At 38.6% G+C, this 20,057-nt stretch overlaps 1 protein-coding gene across 1 annotated transcript; it reads left to right on the top strand.

Annotated features, from left to right (window-relative positions):
- Window positions 1–4,174: 4,174 nt before the first annotated feature.
- Window positions 4,175–19,031, top strand: LOC138808480 (uncharacterized). Its single transcript, XM_069994751.1, has 10 exons — window positions 4,175–4,255; window positions 7,500–7,631; window positions 11,474–11,544; window positions 12,282–12,306; window positions 13,748–13,818; window positions 14,252–14,318; window positions 14,730–14,783; window positions 15,874–15,962; window positions 18,711–18,735; window positions 18,819–19,031. Exons 1-10 carry the CDS (start codon window positions 4,228–4,230, stop codon window positions 19,022–19,024), a joined length of 768 nt encoding a protein of 255 aa, XP_069850852.1. The 5' UTR covers window positions 4,175–4,227; the 3' UTR covers window positions 19,025–19,031.
- The last annotated feature ends 1,026 nt before the right edge of the window (window positions 19,032–20,057 follow it).

Here is a 20,057-nt window from a genome sequence, read left to right as displayed (position 1 = left end):
GGGGACAGTGTGTAGATTGCAAGAGTTAGGGTGGGGCAGGGGCTACAAAGGGGTTAAGAAGGTGAAAAGGGTGAGGCAGTGTGAGGGAGGGGACAGGATACCAAATGGGTGATAGAAAAGCAGTGAGTGGGGTAAGGTGTGTATGGGATATAAAGGAGGGTGAACCTGGGATTAGCTGTGAGCACAACTTGGATACATTCTGGGGCTTGTACTTGAGGATGACTGTGTCCCTCTCATGGATTGAGTTAAGGTCCGAGTTCAACTCATCTTCACAGTCTGAGCCACCATCCAGGGAAGACCTTGTTCCCTCTGCTGTGAACCTCTTTAGGCAATCGTGACTTGAAGAAACCCGGCTGCACTCATTTCATTTGCCCTCCCTTCATGTTTTCCTCAGTTCTCCTTGGATTAGGTGTTCCAAGTCTTTATCTGCTTTACTTGTACCCCTTCTGCCAGTTCGGTGGACTCCTGCTTCTGCTTTTCCTAAATTCAGATCTTCTGCCATTTTTTCTTTGTAAACCAGCAAAAGCACCTGTTGAAAAGACTTGCCTGGAGGAGCTAGAGGGGTGTAGAGACCCAGGTCTTGACTTCTGGTCTTGACCACTAGGAGAATTTTGTGCTTGGGGCCAGCACCTGGCACTGGAATATCTGGATGGTTTGCAAGTTCTGTGTTGGTTTTTTGCACTAACATGTCCATCTCTTTTGAGAGTGAGGGAGAGAATTCAGGCTTCTGGAGAGAGGAGAATGGGTCTTCTCTAATGAAGACATCGGGATGAGTTACCACTAAAATCAGGGACAAAATCAAGGACATTCACTTATGGGCCCTGGAGCTTGTTGTCCTTTGGATTTAGCTTCCTTGCTCAGACCTAGTTATTACTTAGCCTCTACAATCTGTGTTTGTTTCACTCAGAGGGAAACAGTGGAGGATGGAAAGATCTCTGGGAATGTACCCTTACCATCCCAGGATCTGTAACCTCAGATCCAAAGCAATGAAGCAAAATGTGGTATATTTATCTTGCTATTGCACACCTAGATATTCCCATGCCTAGAAACCTTGGACCTTTCAGCTTACAGCTAGCCACCCTTAGGAGGAAAGGTTGGGACAGAAGGAGGGATGGGGAAAGGAAGTAGTGAAAGAGTAGTTGGATTCAAACATGGTCACTACATTGATTTCATTGGACTTGGAATTGTCTCAGAGATTAGCAGATGACAAGCAAATATTGATTTTGGACCCATTGAGTGGATATCTGGGAGAAGAGAACCTCATCTCTCCCCAGCCCCAGTGTGTCTCTCCTCCTTCCTGCCAAGGAGAGAAAGTATGTGTGAGTAGACCTCAGCCAAGAAGCAGAATACAAGTCTTCTCCTCAAGTCCTCTCCCAAGGCTTCCAAGCAGCTGCTGCTGCTATCCCTTAGTGCTGAGAGGTAAAGCAGCTTGCCTGTTTGAGGGCCACACCAGGCCTGGCTCTCAGCATGAAATGTAGTCACCAAGAGTCGGAGGGAGGTAAAGAGCAGCACAATTTTGTGTTTTCATTAGAAAGTTCAAACATGGAAAATTTGAGCTTTATGACTCACTGGGGTATGTTCCTAATAACATTTTATAGCTTATCCAGGCATCTGTAGACATGAATTGCCACTAAGTAATGATGATGATGATTACAAAATACCTTCTTCATGAATTAAGAAACAAATATACATCTTAGCTTATTTATGTGTAAACTGGACAGCAAAACATATTTTATGAGTAATGAAGCTTAACAAAACATTAAGAAGAAAAGATAATTATAATTAAAATGGAAGCATTCTAGTAATGCTTAATCTTGAGAAAAAAATTAAATTTGCCATCTTATTTTTTTACTGTAGCCAATAGCAGTCTTTATGGACTGCTTTCCTCTCATTCCCAAGCTATCCAACTCATTATTTTGACCTTCCCTTATTCTAGTCTAGTGCTCTTCTCTCTCTTCTATCCTCAATGTTTTCATACTGCTGCATCTTCTATTTTGCCATCTCCTGTCTCCTCTGATGCCAGAAATAAAACTGCATGGCTCTTTCTGTTGAATTGTATAAGAAAGCTCACAACCTCTTTTTATTTGACACAGAGGACCATCCCCTCTCCCTGCACCAAAGTTGTAAAGTTTGTTTTTTGACATTACGTCTTGTATATCTCATTGTTGCAATGGGTCCACCTGTATCCCTGATTTTTCTTTCTTGCTATTGTTTCTAACATAATTATAAGATATTTCCTTGTTGCTTTGTATGTCCATCCCCTATGGTATAACCCCTATTTTCACTGTATTTGATGTTCGTATAACTTGTGGAGTGTAAGGGAAAAAACAAATTGTTTAAATAGGGATACAAATATGGTTTGTAAATTTTCTATACCAACAAGGTTATCCGGATGTTTTCATTACGGATCTCTTCCTGGATTTCTGTACCTAATAATGGGACAACATCTGTGGGGAACTTGGTAGAAGAAGAGATGAAGGGACGCCTTCCACTCTGGGTCAGAGAGGTCTGAAACACTCATCTATTTCCTGTACAAAAGTTTCAAATTCCCCAATGTTCTTGAAGGTATTCTGGGTAGAAGAAATTCCAGGACATTTGAGTGATCATGAAACACCACTGAGAACAGTGCAACAAACAACAAAATATTAACAGTTCACATTAGACATTTTTCCCCTGCATCATTTTCTCTTTCCTCAACACCAAATTCAAGGTCTCCATAATTAACCACCATCCAGAGGATTCCAGTCACTACCTTCTCTATAAAAGTAGGACCTTAATTCATTCATCAATGACTTAATTACTTGTTCAAGCTCCATTTGCTTTCTTTTTTTCCTTTCCAAACAAATTTGACCAGGGTCTTCCATGTCACACACCAGGCTGTGAAGATCAGGGTATGTGAGGGCAAAGGCAGGGCTAGGTATGAATGTTCCTGAACTGAGCCTCTTTTTGAATATAAGCAGCAATAGACAAATACCTCCCCATTGGATATTCTGCTGTAGTGGGAACATGGAAGAGGGAGGCCTCTTTTATGACTTAGTGAACAGAGTTGAGTGATGCAGGCATTTGAGGGAAACTTTCTTGTGTAAATTGTGCTAACAACCAGCAGATGTGTTAGAGATGGAGATGCTCTGCTCGGGTTTGTGTTCATTCCCATACAACCCAGTAGCCAGTACTGAGATTGATGGGTCAGGCCAGGATTTGCCATCTTTCTGATTAACAGTTTCAGGCAGATTCTTGCATGAGGAAACACTCTCTCATTGTAGAATACTGAACATCTTTCTGAGTCTTTCACACTGTCAGCACAAAATGTGATCGCATTTAATTTTCCATTTTTATATAAAAGTTCTCATCTATCCCTCCTTTCAGATATGCATGCCTGTCATGTCTGCCAATAAGCAGCCCACTCTGTCAGTGAGAGTAAGTGGCAATCTTGTTCTTTCCAGTCAAAACCTGCATTTGACCAAGATCCACGTGTATTTTCAGTTCACCATATACTGAGAATTTTGTTTCTAATGATTGAGGAAAAACCTCAGTATTTTTGGTGTTCCTGTGTATGGACAACATTGAAGACCTTCAATATCAGAGTAATGGTCACAATTTTACATTCCAGACATCAGCTGGCCCTGTATGGAATGACCTAATTTCTTTTTGTATACCTTTTTATTGTAAAAACACCTACAGAGGGGTTACACTTACATGATTAATGTAATGAATACATTTCCTATGGAGCATTGTTACCTTCCCCTTTCTTTTTTCCCTGCCATTCCTTTACTCCCCACCCCCCCAACTCCTCTCTCTCCCTCACCAAGTAGTAGAGTTCATTTTCAACATAGTGTCTTATATATCTATTATTTGTGTAATATTTTTATAATAATAATTTTTACATCTCGTCCAATTTGTGGAATATAACAGATACTATTATTGGCCTACTTGGACAGTTAAGATGCACATCTTTGGTGTGTAGATTATATTGTACCTTCTTCTACCATAATTTCATATTCACAGAATAGTAATCTGTGGGTCTGTGACTCAGTTTTGAAACAACACATATACTGTCCAGTGGCCAACTGTCGAGCAGCAGGTGCTCACTGGGAGCATTCTACGGTGACCTGTCACCATGGGGATGTGGTGATGCATAGCCTGCTTTCCCATCCAACTGTCACTCAGTTGAGCGGTTTATAGCTGAGGCAGTTGGGTTGAATGTGGTGACATCTATACTGCCCTGTGATGGGAAATGTGAACTGCTGCTGCAGAGGTATGTAAATACTGACCTCTTCCATGTTGACTTTAAGATGTTTCAACTCAAATTGACTACATGATGTACTTAAGTGTTTCATTACCTTCAAGACCAATTCCTCTGCTGATTTTTAAATGTGTTTCATAATTTTATTATATTATCCAGTTCTTATATTTATTCTTCTTGAAAAATACCCCCTTCCATGAGATCTCAACTTATCAGAATACTGATAATCAGTTTAGTAGGAGATAGTCCAAGAAAGGACAATCACTGGTCACACCTCTCAATGCCCATATCAAAAGCCAGATACATCAGGATTGCATGAATCATGCCTATAATATTAGCCACTTGGGGAGTATGCTTGGAAGATTGTGCCTCAAGGCTAGCCACATATGAAAAGTCTATCTTGAAGCATTGTTTGGGAACAGAGGTGCATTCTTGTGATCTCAGTAACAAAAACAAGCACAATAGGAGGATCAGAGTCTAGTCCAGCTTATATGGAAAAGAGGCCCTATCTCAAAAATAACCAATACTGAACCACAAGATATGGACACAAGAGGTCTTTCTATGTTGTTTTTTTTAATGTACTATGTGATTTTTTGATTCCTTTGTATGTTCTTCCCCTATGGTATATCTATCCCCTGTTGTCACTCTACTTGATTTTCATATGCTGTGTCTTTTATATACTTTCATCTAATTTGGGGAGAGGAAGATGTGCAACCAAATGCTGAAACAGGGACACAGGATGACCCAATGCAAAAATGATACTCACAAGAGAGTAGATTGGAAAGGAACTTTATAACTTTGAATGGGAAATGGGGTCAGGAAGGAGGGAGGGAGTTGGGAGAGGTTAGGGATAGTGGGAGAAGAAGAAAGAAAGGGGTAACAATGCTCCACAAGAAATGTGGAGCCTAACTCATGTAAATATCACCCCTCTTTTCAGCATCTTTACAATAAAATAAAATTTAAAAAAGAAGTTACAATAAATAAGTAATAGTGATGTTAAGAAATATACAAATACAATCCAGCCTCTGGTTGCTCACTCCTGTAATCCTAGGTATCTGGAGGCTGAGATCTATGGGTGTAGATTAATTGACAGATGGACAGCAAGATCAATGAGTTAACCACCAGAAAATCAGAAATTGGAGCTTTGGCTCAAAGTGGTCAAGGGCTAGCCTGGAGCACAAAGCTCAAAGATAGCATCCAGGTCTTGAGTTCAACCCCATGCCTGACAAAAAAAATAATAAGCAATGTAAAAGATGGTGATGGTGTATCTCAAGGGCAGAGTACCTGTTTAGCAAACTTGAGGTTCTGAGTTCAAACCCCTGGGCCAAAAAAATTAAACATTTTCCAAATCCAGTGTCAGAGCAATTAATCCTCATAATTCTTAAATGGAGAAACTGAATTAGGTTGGGATGTCTGATGGCTCTTAAAGACAGGATATCTGTATTGAGGGAGCACCTGGAAAGGTGAGGAAAGAGTCACTGCCAACAGGTCAGTGGAGTTAAAATTTGGTAATGAGAGAGACAAGGGCCTCAGTGGTCCACAGAGCGGAGCCTGTGTGCAGTCACTGGCAAGCTTGCCATCCCTCTAAGAGAGATGACTCTCTTTCCAACAGCTATAAGCCTGTGTTTTTATGTGGAAGGACAGGAGAAGGAAAGCGCATTCTCAGAGCTTGCACAACCATCTTTACACATTCTCCCCAGGCCTTTGTTCAGGCAGCTCAGATTAGTTGTCAGTTGACATGGATTCATAACACTTTCCTCTACTGATCATTTAGAGTACCGAGCCAGTGTGACAGATGACCTATAAAATATATTTAACTGCTCACTCAGGCATGATTAAAACAGGAAAAGTTTGTTTATGGTGGAACCATGAGATAGCAGTTTATTAGGAAGGAACAGAGCTCAGCAATATCTTTCTTGTCTAGTAGACCTTGGAATATATGGGGTGGTCATCTGATCATCAGGAAGGTTCTCTAAGAAGCATTTGACAGTGAGGAGAGAATGGTGGTGGAGGGACCCTAGTGTGTGCTTCTCAGTGCACATCATAGGTTCATACTTAGAAGAAAGTATCTTATTTGGGTTCAGCAATAGCAATCTAGGAGGAAGAGGCTGCTTAGGACTTGCCCTTCTCTGGTCTCAGGTATGATTTCCAGGCTATTAGACTTATAGAGAAACTATTTTTACCATAGAAGATTTTTTTTTTGGACATAGGGGAACTCTAGGTTCATAAGCACCATCTAGAAGACTTGAGTGTTTAGAAATGTCTGTTCCAGGAAATGAACTACGTTCCTGTCCTGGTTTCATTACTCATCAGTGTGCTGACTCTGGCATAGTCATTTCAAATCCCTAAACTCTCTGTCAGGGTATGGTAAAGAACAGGTTACGTCCCTTGCTCTTGTTATGCTTTGAGCTGTGGTGAGGTGATAGCCGATAAGAGATTTATGTCATAACACCATGATATGAACTACTTCCCTGAACCAAGCTCTTTTCAAACACTGTCACAGATCTAGCAGATTCCTGTAGATGCTTGATGATCAGAAACTTTATGGCAATATTGAGACCTTCCTCCTAAAGAGTTTGCCTTTGTTGAGTTATTTTTACTTGATAATGTGAGAGTAACATATTGAGATTCATATTGTCCCTCCTGATTCTGTGTCCTTTTTTGACTTTGTATATGATTCATGGCAGAAGGAATATTGCCTATACATCTCCAGGGGCTTTTCCTGAACTTCCCATTGGATAATCTTCCTCATGCCTGTGGTTAATTTCACCAATGGTGAAGACTGCTATGAATATTTGATCCAAAAGAACTTTCATAATCTTCTGTTTCTTTTGAGACATATGCATATTTGTTAATTATTTTCACCAGTTGGGTAGACAAACACCACCATTTATTCTTCTGTCTTCTTCTTTGGTAGTTTTAGTTTTAGACTCAACTTCCATGATATGTATATTTTGAGCTCCCAAATATAACAGGGTTATTGTACTATTGGTTTTGCACCTAGTTAATTTCACTGTTTATAACCTCATTCAGAACCATCCCTATTGTCCTCAGCACAAGTGACAAAGGTTTAACGTGTTAGATATGCATTTGTTGTACAAGGCATACGTACTCAAATATCACATTATATCTTAACATATCTACACCATTTTATGGGTAAAACCATGTTTTAATGTACATGCATCAGTACTTACTAGCCTCTGAGATTTTGCCCACAAGATGTAAAGCCCCGAATCTATTGTAATGCATTTGACAGGTGGTTGTTGCTGCCCTGAGGAATCCCTACCTGTGAGGTCAAGATCATCCTCAAGTAATCCAGAATATTATGGCAGAAGAATTCGTCTCTGGCCACCCAACAGTGGAGACCCTGAACAAGAGCCAAGTGAAGGTACTTGGTAAACTCAGTCATTGTGTTCATTCATTAGTGTTGACTCTTGAAGAAAGAGTCCTAGCCTAGATTGCAAAGAAAAATGTGTGTTAGGCTATGCTCTTCAATATTTAATGTGTGCAGATTTAAATTAATACAGTCAGTACTTATGTAATCACCTAAGTGAAAATCCCCTTACAACATAAAATTTTCTACATTAAGAATTTTTCAAGATGGCCATTTTTCTTAACTGGCAGAAATGGTTTCTTTTCTTTTGTTTTAAACATGCATGGCCATGTTTATTGGAGCATCATTCACATTGGTCAACAGTGGCCAAACAATCAATACATGGATAAAGGAAACATATATCGTGAAGTATTACTCAGGTAGGAAGGAAAACAAAGCTATATCATGTACCAGAAAATGGATGAAACTCTAAATCATCATATTAAGTGAGATAAGCCAAGTTCAGAAATGCCAAATTTATATTTTCACTCATTTGTAGAATCGATACCTAAGAGTGCTGTGCTCCAGTGGCTGAAACCTGGTAATCCTACCTCTGGAGTTTGAGGTCTGAGGATAAAGGTTTGAAGCCAGTTTATGAGATAAATCCAAGAAACTTTTATCTCCAGATAGCCAGAACAAAACCAGAATTGTAGGTGTATGGCATAAATGGTAGAGACCAGCCTTGACCAAAACAAGCTCTGTAAGAGTGGAAGACCTTAAGTTCAAGTCACAGTACTAGATGAAAAAGATAAAAGGAGGGAGAGGTGGAGGGGGAGGAGGGGGAGGAGGAGGGGGAGGAGGAGGGGGGAAGAGGGGGGGAGGGAGAGGGAGAAAACAACATAGCCTGTAAAAATTGTTTTAAGAAGGTGGAGTGGATGAGGAAGAATAAATAAGTGTGTAGATGTTTGATAAATGTGCCTTATGACTCATATTTTGTTAAGTATATAATTTACCCATAAGAAAGAAAAATAAAACTTCATGGAAAACTTGTTTGTGAGTATTCAGTGTAGGTTGCCCACAAGTATCCAAAGACTGTGCAGAATCCAAATGCCCATAAGTTGAGGAATGGCTAAACAGATGTGGAGCACTATTTGACAGCAAAAGGGAAAGAAATATTGATAAAAAAAGCAAAATAGATGAACCTTAAAACATTATGTCAGTCACACAGACAAGCATAATTCCATTTGTGTAAATTTCCAAAAATGGTAAATATATAAAGATAAGACATAAAAAAGATTACCAACTACTCAGAGCTGGAAGGACTGAGCCAAACAGGCATAGGATCTTTTTGAGATTAAAATGCTCTGAACTTAGACTTCAGCAATGGTACACAGACATACAAATTCTCTAAAAAAATTACTTAACACCCATTGCAACAATGAGAAGTACAAGTTGTCATGTCAAAAATGAACTTTACAACTTTGGTGTGTGGGGAAGGATGATTGGGTGGGGAAGGTGGGGGGAGGCTGGGAAGGGAGGAGAAGGGGAAACAAAGGAGGAGGCTACAATACTTGATAAGAAATGTACTCATTATCTTGCACATGTAATTGTAACCCCTCTGTACAGTATTTTTACAATAAAAAATAAATAAAAATTTAAAAAATAGTAAAAAAATAAAATAATAAAATAATAAAATGAAAGTAGATCGTCTAAATTAAAAAAATACTTAATATACCATTGAAAAGTGAAATTCAGGCTTGTAAATTACAGGTCAGTGAAACCATTTGATTATTGTTAGTGGTGTTTTCAAAACAATGACACATGTCTTTGAAATTCACAGCATATATTAACTCATGAAAGATCAAACTACTCTTCAGCTTCAAAAAGCACCCTATTTCTATGCTAATATGGCTTAAGGCACATTTATGTGACAACAGGAATGTTTAACTTGTACCAATTAAATTAAATGCTGCAGAAACATTATCAGAACATTATCTAAACCTAATTTTCTCTACTTCCTCAAACCCTTAGGTTTAAACTGGGTATACTTGATAAATCCTTGGTAGAGGCCGGGGAGTTGAAGCTCATATATGTATATTCATTTATATATATATGCATGTGTGTGTACATATAAATACATATACATGCAGATAATTGGTTTTTATTGTTTTTATTGTTGTTTCATTTATTGCCATATTTGCAGAAGTTTTTAAGTTGTTACTACTTGTCAATACTTGTTTTTATTTTCTAGATCCCAATTGGGATCTTATCCAGGAAATAATCTTCTAGAATTTTCTCTATATTTTAATGTAGATGTTTCAATGTTTGAGGTCTTCAATTCAGATCATTAATCCATTTGGAATTCCTTTTTGTCTAAGGTGAGAGAAAAGGATTCTCATTTCAGTCATCTACATATACACAGTTTCCATATAACCATTTGATGGACATGCTTCATTTTTCTTCTTATTCAAAAAGAATGTAAAGGCTGTATCAATGTGGTTTAATTCCTGGGACTATTATTCTGTTACATGGATCTTTATGTCTGTGTTTATGCTGATAAAATGCTACGTTTCGTACAATAGCTCTTTAGTGTAACTTAAAATCCAGTATATTTCCGGTACTGTAGATTGAACTCAAGGTCTCATTCTTACTAGACAGGTGTTCTACCACTTTAGCCCTGCTTCTAATCAAAAATATTTTCATAACTCCAGCATGGTTCTTTATGCTTAGTTTCATTTTGATCTTAGATACCCTTTCTATTTCTGTATCAAGTTTAGAAATTCTCCTTTATTTCTGTGAAGAATACCACTTTCATGGAGATTGCATTAAATCTATTTTTGGCAAGATGACCATTTTCATGCTAATAATTTAGCTGGTTTTTGACATGAGGTACCTTTTCAATGTTGGTGTCTTCAAAGTTTTATGTTTCTCATCTTTGTATAACATTTATATGACTTTTCCCTTTAAAATACGTCAAAGTATGTTCTATAGAACACAGTCGGTTTATCTTGATTAGTGTGTCTTACTTTGTAAAGGGGAAACAGTACTCTAATTTTTTTATGTTAAGTGAAAAACTGCATAAATACTAATTAAGCCTAGTTGATCCAGTATTTATTAATTTCAATGCTTAACTAATCTCAATTGCCAATAAGTTTTCAGTTTTTCATGTTTTTTTATTTTATTTTTTTGAAATTTTTGTCAGTCGTAAGGGTGAATTCTGGGCCTTGGTGCTATCCCTGAGCTCTTCATCTGAAGTCAAGAGCTCTCCTATTTGAGCCAAAGCACCACTTCCAGTTTTCTGGTGGTTAATTGGAGATAAGAGTCTCATGGACTTTCCTTCCCAGGTTGGCTTTGAACCACAGATTTCAGCCTCCTGAGTAGCCAGGATTACAGGTGTGAGCCACCAATACCAGGTAATCATGTATTTTAAGGAATGTATTTGACATGTAACGTATCTGTTCAGTTCTACTCAAGTCTTCCTTAGTTTCTTCCTTAAAGTCTTCAAAACTCAGAAACCTGAGTTTCAGTATTCCACTTCAATCACGGATTCAGCTTTTTCTTTGCCATTCTATTTATTTTTAGTGCTGGTTTTTTATCATTCTTGTTCTATTCCTTTCCTTCTTTAAAAAATTAAGTTTTTTTATTGTGAAAATACTGTACAGAGGGGTTACAATTACATGAGCAAGGTAATGAGTACATTCCTTATCAAGCATTGTTGGCTCCTCCTTTGTTTTCCCCCTACCATCCCTTCCCTCCTATCTCCACAACTGCACTTTTCTCTTGTATCCACTAAGGAGCATATACTAGCAGTAATGAGTCATCCACCTCCATCCTTACAAGCCCTGTCCATACAAATGAAGTTCTGAATTGTTCTTCCACAACGCCAATGCACTGACAGTCACACGGTTTCTTCCTAGATTCTAAGAAGGTCATCATGGAAATAGTGCCCTGTGATTACTCAGAAGAGGAAGACCAACGTGTAGATGAGGTAAAATTGTTCCTTTAAATGTGAAATAACAAATGTTGTTTTGTATTTTTTGTGTTTTTTAATGAATTTCAGATGATAAACTCACTGGGTATATTAAAGGAAGCTTAATTCCTGTGTTTCGTATGGAAGCCTTATATAATTTCCATTGTGGGAAACAGTCAGGAGAGATCAATTTCATGATTCCAATGACTGTTTCCAGATGGTGCTGGTATATGATAGTATGCATTAGCAACTGCTGGGTAGCAAGCACTTTTGTCACTCATAATGATTTTGAAAGTGTTGTGCATGAACCAGGTGATATTGGCTTGAGAGAGTCTGCCCACTACACACATGCCCTTCCTGAAAATAACATCCAAGTTTGAGTATGTGTTATACTCTCAAATGGTAATTTTATTGCTTTTTTCTTAGGGTTTTAAGATTTCTTTCTCTTTTAGGAATATCTAGAAATAAACTGAGAATTTGATATTTCCTAGGAAAGCACTATACTACTTGATTCACATCAGTAGATGTTTGGAATGAAATGGTTTTTCCCTATGTTATATTGTACTTTTGCCTAAGCCAGACTCAGTCCCTCACCCTCATAATTATGATTCATTTGTAAGCCTTTATCTAGAAGTATGCTGAAACACTAGCTCATCCCATTTAACTTTCCAATGTCACCATAGTAAACAGTTGGTCTGTTTATACAAGATTGGACATGACCAGCTCCTCATAGTATCTTCTCTTCCCTATTACAGGTGGACTCCACTGCCCACAAAAATCGTATGTATTCTCAACTCACTTGGAAGCTTAGAAAACACTGAAGGGTTGGGGATGGTTGGACTTTCTTAACTATTTTTGTTGAGAAACTCACAGGATTCTGACTTTGTGGAGACAAAGAGGAATGAGGGTGTGCTCAGCAGCAATGGTGATACCACAAACATGTTTGCCAATCTCATTTTTCCATTGGAAGCAGCTCTGTCATCTTGGTGGTGTGCAGTTGTCAGCCAAATGAATGGGAGGTGTCTGTGAATGTGTGTATGTGGAGTGAGTGTTGCTGTAATTGGGAAAGTTTTTCTCCTTTCCTCACATCTTTTTACAAACTGCATATCACAAAATTTGTAGAAATTTTTGAAAATTAGCCCATTAACAACATACATAGGTAGGTAATTTATGTTTTCCTTATCATATGTAAAAGTCAGAGTTGGAACCACATTCCTTTCTTGGCAGGTGAAAATGGCCAGGGTGTTTCATTCTGTACGTGGATGAAGCACATTTGAAGCCAGGCAAGGGCACATTGTTGATCATCTGGTCCACAGCTTTGCATTCATCCTTTACTCATGGTGTTCCTAGTCACCATGTTAGGAAAAACCTGATGTTAGACACATGTCTGTCATTGATAAATCTTACAGAGTGCTTTCTGAAATTGAGGTGGCATAGTAGTCTCATAACACAGATGACACTTGGTGGCAGAGTTTCTTCTCATTAATGTGTAATTCAAAAACCATATAATTTGGATCACCCTCCCAGATATGGGAGTGATGAGGTACATGTGGAATAGTGCAGGCAAACATGGCCTAGAGCCCATGGCATTCATCAGCTTCTGCTCATTCTGTTTAGTATTCACACTGTTAATTTATTGTATTTAATTTATTGTATGTTCTTTTCAAGCTTTTCATTCTCAAATGCATTCATACACTGACACTAGGTACAGAGACAATGCACTCATTACATTACTTATGTAGCTTTAAGCCTCTGTACATCACTTTTACAACAAAAAATTTTAAAAACATTATAATAGGGGACTCGGAATTAGAAGTCAATATTCAGCCTTAAAGTCCACTCCTCTAAAAGTGGTTGCTTTTAGTCAAGGAAGAATCCAGTCTATGTCTCCAGAGGGAGACATAGGAGAGGATACAGGATCATTGGTGGAAGGAAAAGATGTTGACGTTGCTCAACAAGATAGTAGAAATCTAGTTTTGTTTCTGAAAGAGAAGGGGAGGCCTTGCACTTGGTCATTGAAGCTGAGCATGCTCATTGGAAATATAAAGGATTTAGGTATTGCAAACACATGAGGTTTATTTTAGCTGGGAAGATGAATCTTCTCAGGCACTGCCCCTCTCTTTTTCTCTATAGTCTGAACCCATGTCCACACCAACTTCTGAGCCTGAGTGATCCCAAGCAGCACTGTTATTTTACTGACAGTCAATCTGTGTCTTCCTAGGTGCCTCCGTGACCTCGATCGATTCCCTTCCTCAACGAAGGACAAATGAAGAGGACCCAACCAAAGCAGAAGTAAGAGTGCCTGTCTTTGTGTGAAATAGAGCATTGCTTATTTATTTCTTAAATTTCCCAGTGAATTAAAATATGATCACATCAACATGCATGCTATTTATAACATATGAAGTGAGAGTTATTTGTCAACTGAGATCTGACTATGGACCACAATAAAAACTGCTGCGTTTAGACTATAAAACATATCACAAGGAACCTTGTCCAGGATATCATTTTGTGTTCCTTAATAAAAATTCAATATTTGTAGAAAATACTGCCTTCACTTGTGCAAGAGTATTTAATTCATGTGTTTATTGGTAACAGTACATTTTCTGTTAAACTTTAGATTCTTGATTAATTTGTCATGTGGTCTCTAATGTTGCCAAATGAGCAGCCTGTGCACAGGACACAGGATAGTGTCATTCCCACACTAATTCATTTTCTCGCCTTATAGGGGGATGCATGGAGATGTGGAAATGATGAGAATGGACTAAGTTCCACGCACGTGATTGATCTGCATGGTGAGAAGGGTCAAAGTGTCTTGTCTCTTCTTGTGTACAACCAGTCTGATCACAGATTCCTTTACAGAATCTATTTGTAGATATCAAGGAGAGGTTACATGATATGGAAGAAAAGCCCAAGAACCTGAGGCTTGATTTTCCTGTAGAATACATAAAACATCATGGGACAGTGCAGGGTCTGAGTAACTACTGTAGTCATTCTTAGACTTGTGTATAAAATGAAATTTATCTTGTGATGCCTTGCCTTTGTAAGGTTTCACCATCTCTCAACATTGTCACACTCTGAAGCAGGCTTCCAGAATATGGGCCAAACCCCATCCCCACACCACAGAGCATATAACACAATCTAGTCTGATGCATAAGGAGGTACTCTTCTTCATAACGTTCTTGGCAATGTTTCTGTCTCCACAGCCTGGAATACGAAAAGATATGATTCCACTAGTGAAGAAGAGGAAGACCTTGCAGGTAGGAAACCTCTTGAGTTGATACCCAATATTAAAGTTTCCTGGACTGTAGAGGTTATGCTTTGGATTTGGACACCAAAGCAAAGTGTACACAATACACATCCCAAGGAATATGTGCTTTCTTCATTTAGTAACTCTGGAATAACAGTGTAGTGATATTGGACATGTAGCTTCTTTACCACTTACAAACAATATTCTCTATAAGTCTTACTCTTACTGATTCTGCTTTTGAATTCCATCACTTACAGTTCAAATCTTGGGATGCTGACCCAGGTTAGAAGGAATCTGAAGGAATCTAATGGAACAGGCCTGGCTCTCAGATAATAGGACAAGATGGAGAGAGAGTTCTCCTCACCTCTGTCAGGAACTGGCTCATTTCCTGCAATGTTAATCCTCACAACAACATATTCTGTCCTGCTCATCTTGTGCAGATGGAATGAAATTTAGAGTATTCCTATGGGCTTCCTGTACAATCTGGGTTCATCTCTGGAGTGGAGTGGTGAGCAGTGGTTCACATTTGTTACCTCAACTCTTCCATCCAACTCCCACATTCAGATGACTAGGTATAACCCCTGAGCTCAGTTCTGGGATTGGGAAGAGTTAATGCCAGTTTAGTCATTATCCTCATTCCACACCTAAACAAATCAGCCTATATACAGATCGACTGAAATTCCCCTCTGCGTGTCACAACAGGAACCCAATACACTGCCAGGCATCTGGGGCCCTAGGAAATGTTGTAAATATAACAAGTGATATTATATTCTTCATCTTTCATCCAAGGTTTCTGTATGAGAAACAGATGATGGTATGGATTATAAGGAGACAGGTAATTGTCAGTCTCATGAGCAGAAATTCATTGCCTCTTTGAGCATCATGCCACTGGCACCAGTTGCTCATACAGTGGCAGAATCTGGACCAGAAAAGAATATGAAGATATGGACATTTTTTCACTTCAGCATAACCCAACTGAAGCCTGGAGACAGGAGCCCTGTTTGAGGCTACACTGAGTTCTATGTTTCTTCCCTGTGACCCCAGGAGAAACAGGAGCCCAGGTATTCTCCAGGACATTCATTCTATCCTTCTTTTTCCAGATCACATTATCTCTGTCATGGCCCAGGTGCATGCAGAATTTTCATCCAGTGATACTGAAGATGTGGAGATAGCCATGGCCAGTGAGAAAGTAATGAAATTTGCTATTTGTATCCCCTTGCTATTTATCTCCTCTTCCTTATCTATCACCTGCTTCTTTGTAGCTTTCTTCCATTGGTTTCTCCACATTCATTTGTTTTTCTGTAGCTAACAATTTGCACAGACACTTGAGTGTTTATGTGTATTTTTAATTTGGTACATGTATTTTCAGGCAATTACACCCTCTTTTCCAGTCTGGATTATGGTTTCTTTTGCCTTTCCTTGGTAGTGGAGATGCAACAAAAGCCTTTGTACATACATGATTCTGCCACAAAATATACACAAGGTCCCATGAATTTATCTAATTTGCAAGGCAGAGACCAGAATTTTTGGTGATGCAAAAAAATATAAAACCTGTACGTGGCACTTGTGATTCATGTCTGTAACCCTAGATACTCAGCAGACTGAGATCTGAGGATCACGGTTCAAAGATGGCCAGGACAGTACAGTACATGAGACCTGAAGTTATGCTGTGGCTCAAGTGGTAGAGTGGTAGCTTTGAGCTGAAGAGGTCAGGGACAGTACCCAAGCACAAAGTTCATGCCCCATGACCGAAAAAATAAAATAAAACAAATAATATCTGTTGAAATAGGTCGTCATGTTTAACCAGAAGATCACTGACTTGACTCAGATATAGAGCAGGGGTGGTAGAGCGGTGTCAAGTCTCCATTGTGTGTCATCAGTTGTCATTCTCCTCAACAGGCTCAGCTGACTGGGACTTAAACCCATGTCTCGTCCACCATGAGTGCAATTTCCCCCACCTTATGTTCACCATCACAGCAGTACCTTCTAATGGCTGCTTAGGGATCATGTAGCGAAAGGATCCTTCACAGAAAGCACTTCAGGAAAGAGCAATAGCCAGGGCTTGGTGCCGAGAATCTTAAGTTTATCTTGGCTTAAGATTATCGTCCAACTCTAAGGAACTTCTGAATCTCTATACTCCACTCAGGCAGCCCCTACTCTTTTCTCCTTGTGTCTCCCCACTCACTTTGCTCTCGAGTCAGTATGTAGGTCCTTCACCAAAATCATGTGAAGACAGTGAACTGAATACTTGAATTTAGAGCTGCATTCCTCCTGGTCTTATGCCCCTGTAAATAGTTCCAAAATTAAAATTGTTTACATTTACTTTGTTTTTAAAATATTTTTTCACTGTTGTGAATATGTTTCTTGTTTTTGTCTCTTGTGGGGCTGGAACTCAGGGCTTGTTTACTGTCCCTGAGGCAAATCTTACTAAATCTTATTCTGCAATATACGACTGATAAATCCCTAAAGAGATGTAGAACTGGGTGAGCCCACTGACACTCAGTGTCTCCCAGATCATTCCTCTTACTTCCTGAACACAGTACCTGCACACTGAGGACTTGCCATCCGTCAGTAGGTCTGTGTTGCTTTAAATATTTTGTTTACAGGAGTGTGTTCACTAGCAGTGATCATGGAAGAACATTACTTGGATATTGGATGGTTTGGAAATCAAGGCCTTTACAACAAATGCTCATATCAAAACTACCCATGCCATGTCTACTCTTGTGGGACTTCAGTGCTTTGCTCTATGTCTCTACAGCACACAGGGTTTCATTCTTGTATTCTTTTCATTCCCTTGTGTATCATTATACTTCAGAATTTTGAAAGGCTCACTTTAATCCTCAGATTATACTAGAAAATTACTTGCTAGCATTTGACTTATTAGAATATTACTAGGTATTTATCATTCCCAGTAATGGGAACTGTCTCTTAAAGGAATGATTTCAAACCACTATTTTGTTTCCAGTAGGAACTTTGTTATTACAGTTAGTATTCTTTGCTTGTCCCCTTTGCTTGGATACCTTATACTTTCTCACACCTTAAGGGTTTAGCCATCTAGTCTATAGTATATAGGTATCTTCAAATTTTGGTTTTATCTGAAACTTTGAACTATCTGCTTTAGCTTCTTTAGAAATACTGATCTCTTCTCTTTCTTGCAAGTCTCATCCCTTCTCTGAGCTTATCTTAGTTTCACTGTTGAACTCATTTCAGTGTTTGCTGTATCTTTTCAGAGGTCTGTCTTTTTAATTCTGGTTGCTGTCATTCTGATCAATGTTATCTTGCATGTTTTACGTGGTTTTCTATATATTTTCCTTATTTAGTTTATTATATTTGTGTAGTTGTACAAAGGATGTGCCATTCAACAAAGTGGTTTATAAATGCAATGTACCTTGGTCAATATACCTGTTGTCCCATTGAACCTTTTCAACCCTCCTTCCCAATCCCTCATTGCCCACTTTTCTTAATTTTGTAGGTTATGCCTTGTATACATTTACTCTTCTTTATTCTCTTCATTCTATGTCTTTCCCCTTGATTCTTCCCTACTCATTTAAAGTATCTCTTGTTTCCTGTTGCTTGTTTTGTGAATCTTTGAGTGTCTTTAATGAATTATATTACTATACAGAGATTCCCTCAAAACTGAGAATATTCATGTCTTAGCAGTATGATTCTGTACTGATTTATCATTTTCCCTATAGTATCTTTGAATGGAAATGACATCAATATTTTCCATTCCCTTTTAGAAGTAAATTGTACCTTCTGACCATCCTTCAGCCCATATCTTCTTATTTCTGTTTCTTAGGAAACATTTTTCTGATGAACACAGAAATTGTGGGCCTTCCCTTCAGTGTCCCTCTATCACCATGGTGTACAATAGACCTTTGTGAATAGGACTGGCCATGACCTGGTCCTTATAGTACCTGTTCTTCTCTATCTGCAGGTGGATGCCATTGCTCTGGAAAACCGTATGTATTCTCAACTCACTTCCAGGCTTAGGAAATATTTAAGTGCCAAGAAAGATTGGACTTTCTTGTTTGTGTTTGTTCAGAAGCCGGTCTTGATTCCAGTTTACTGGAGGAAAAGAGGGATGAAGATGTGCTGAACAGTTGCAGAGATACAAGGAAGAATTCTGAGCATCTCATTTTGTCCCTGGAAGCAGCTATGTCAATGTGGTGTGGAGTATGGCTGTATGAATGGTGGTCAGGAGGTGTCTACAAGTGTGTCTGTGTGGAATTATTTCCTATGAAACTATGATACTATCTTTCTAAGCCAACAATACATTTTTGAACCTGCATACAGCACTACCAATATAAACTTTGGAAAACAAGTCATTATCACAGTACCTTGTACAATGCACATAATTAATTCATACACTCCTCCACTCCAAGGTAAAACTTATGGTTAAATAGCATCCTCAGTCCTAATACGGTCATGATGCAGAGAAACATCATCAATCATTTGATACTGAAAATAGACAGGGATATGTTGAAGTCATGTATGGGCTGAGTGTTGATCCTCTGAGTTATTGTCCTGCATTAATTATTTTGACATGAAATACCTAGTAACCATGTCAGGGTGTACTATAGCTTATAGAGTGCTGTCTGTCATTTGAGGTGGTTGCAGTGGTCACATCTCCCATAGTACAAATAAGAGAAGACTTTTCTAGTTACTAACATCATATTTATAGACAAGGATAAGGATAATCTCCTAGATGTGAGTGCAATGAGACATGCAATAGAACAGTGCAGTGATGGTAGACTTTTCAGCACTTACTCCTATGCATTACTTGTCATGTAATGATTTTATTGTTTTAAATGTGATTTTCGAAAGCCTTGCAAACACTCAAATTCAATAGCACATGGATAATAATATGTTCACAAGTAACACAAGCTATCACTTGACTACAGTCCTTGGACCCATCCTTGTTCAGCTCAATGGCATCTATTCCTTCTTGCCAAACTCCAGGACAAATGTTCTTTCTTGAAGTGTATAGTTCTGTCTATAAATTCAAGTCAGGAAAAAAAATCACTCAGTGAATATCTATAAATGGTGGCATTTCAGTGTCATCAGATCATCTGTACTAACAATTTATCATTGCAAAATGATTGGGAAACTACAAGAGAATAGCTAGCCTGAAATTAAATTCAGTATGAAAGCAATGGTTATTTGTAATCCTGTAATGAGAGAATGTGTATGAGAGTAAACATTTGAAGTCATATTCTTCTTGGGAGAAAAAAAAACCATCTTGGAAGGGATCAAAAACACAATGGAGAACCAGTTCCATTTC

The sequence above is a fragment of the Dipodomys merriami genome, unplaced genomic scaffold, assembly GCF_024711535.1.
Source record: "Dipodomys merriami isolate MVZ:Mamm:240054 unplaced genomic scaffold, mDipMer1.0.p SCAF_45, whole genome shotgun sequence".
NCBI classification, from domain to species: domain Eukaryota; kingdom Metazoa; phylum Chordata; class Mammalia; order Rodentia; family Heteromyidae; genus Dipodomys; species Dipodomys merriami.
This window is presented reverse-complemented; position numbering and strand designations above follow the sequence as displayed.

Coding starts and splice junctions, on each gene's coding strand:
- LOC138808480 (XM_069994751.1), top strand. CDS start 4,228: ATGGGAAATGTGAACTGCTGCTGCAGAG. Junction 4,256..7,499: donor TGTGAACTGCTGCTGCAGAG/GTATGTAAATAC, acceptor TGCATTTGACAG/GTGGTTGTTGCTGCCCTGAG. Junction 12,307..13,747: donor CTCCACTGCCCACAAAAATC/GTATGTATTCTC, acceptor GTGTCTTCCTAG/GTGCCTCCGTGACCTCGATC.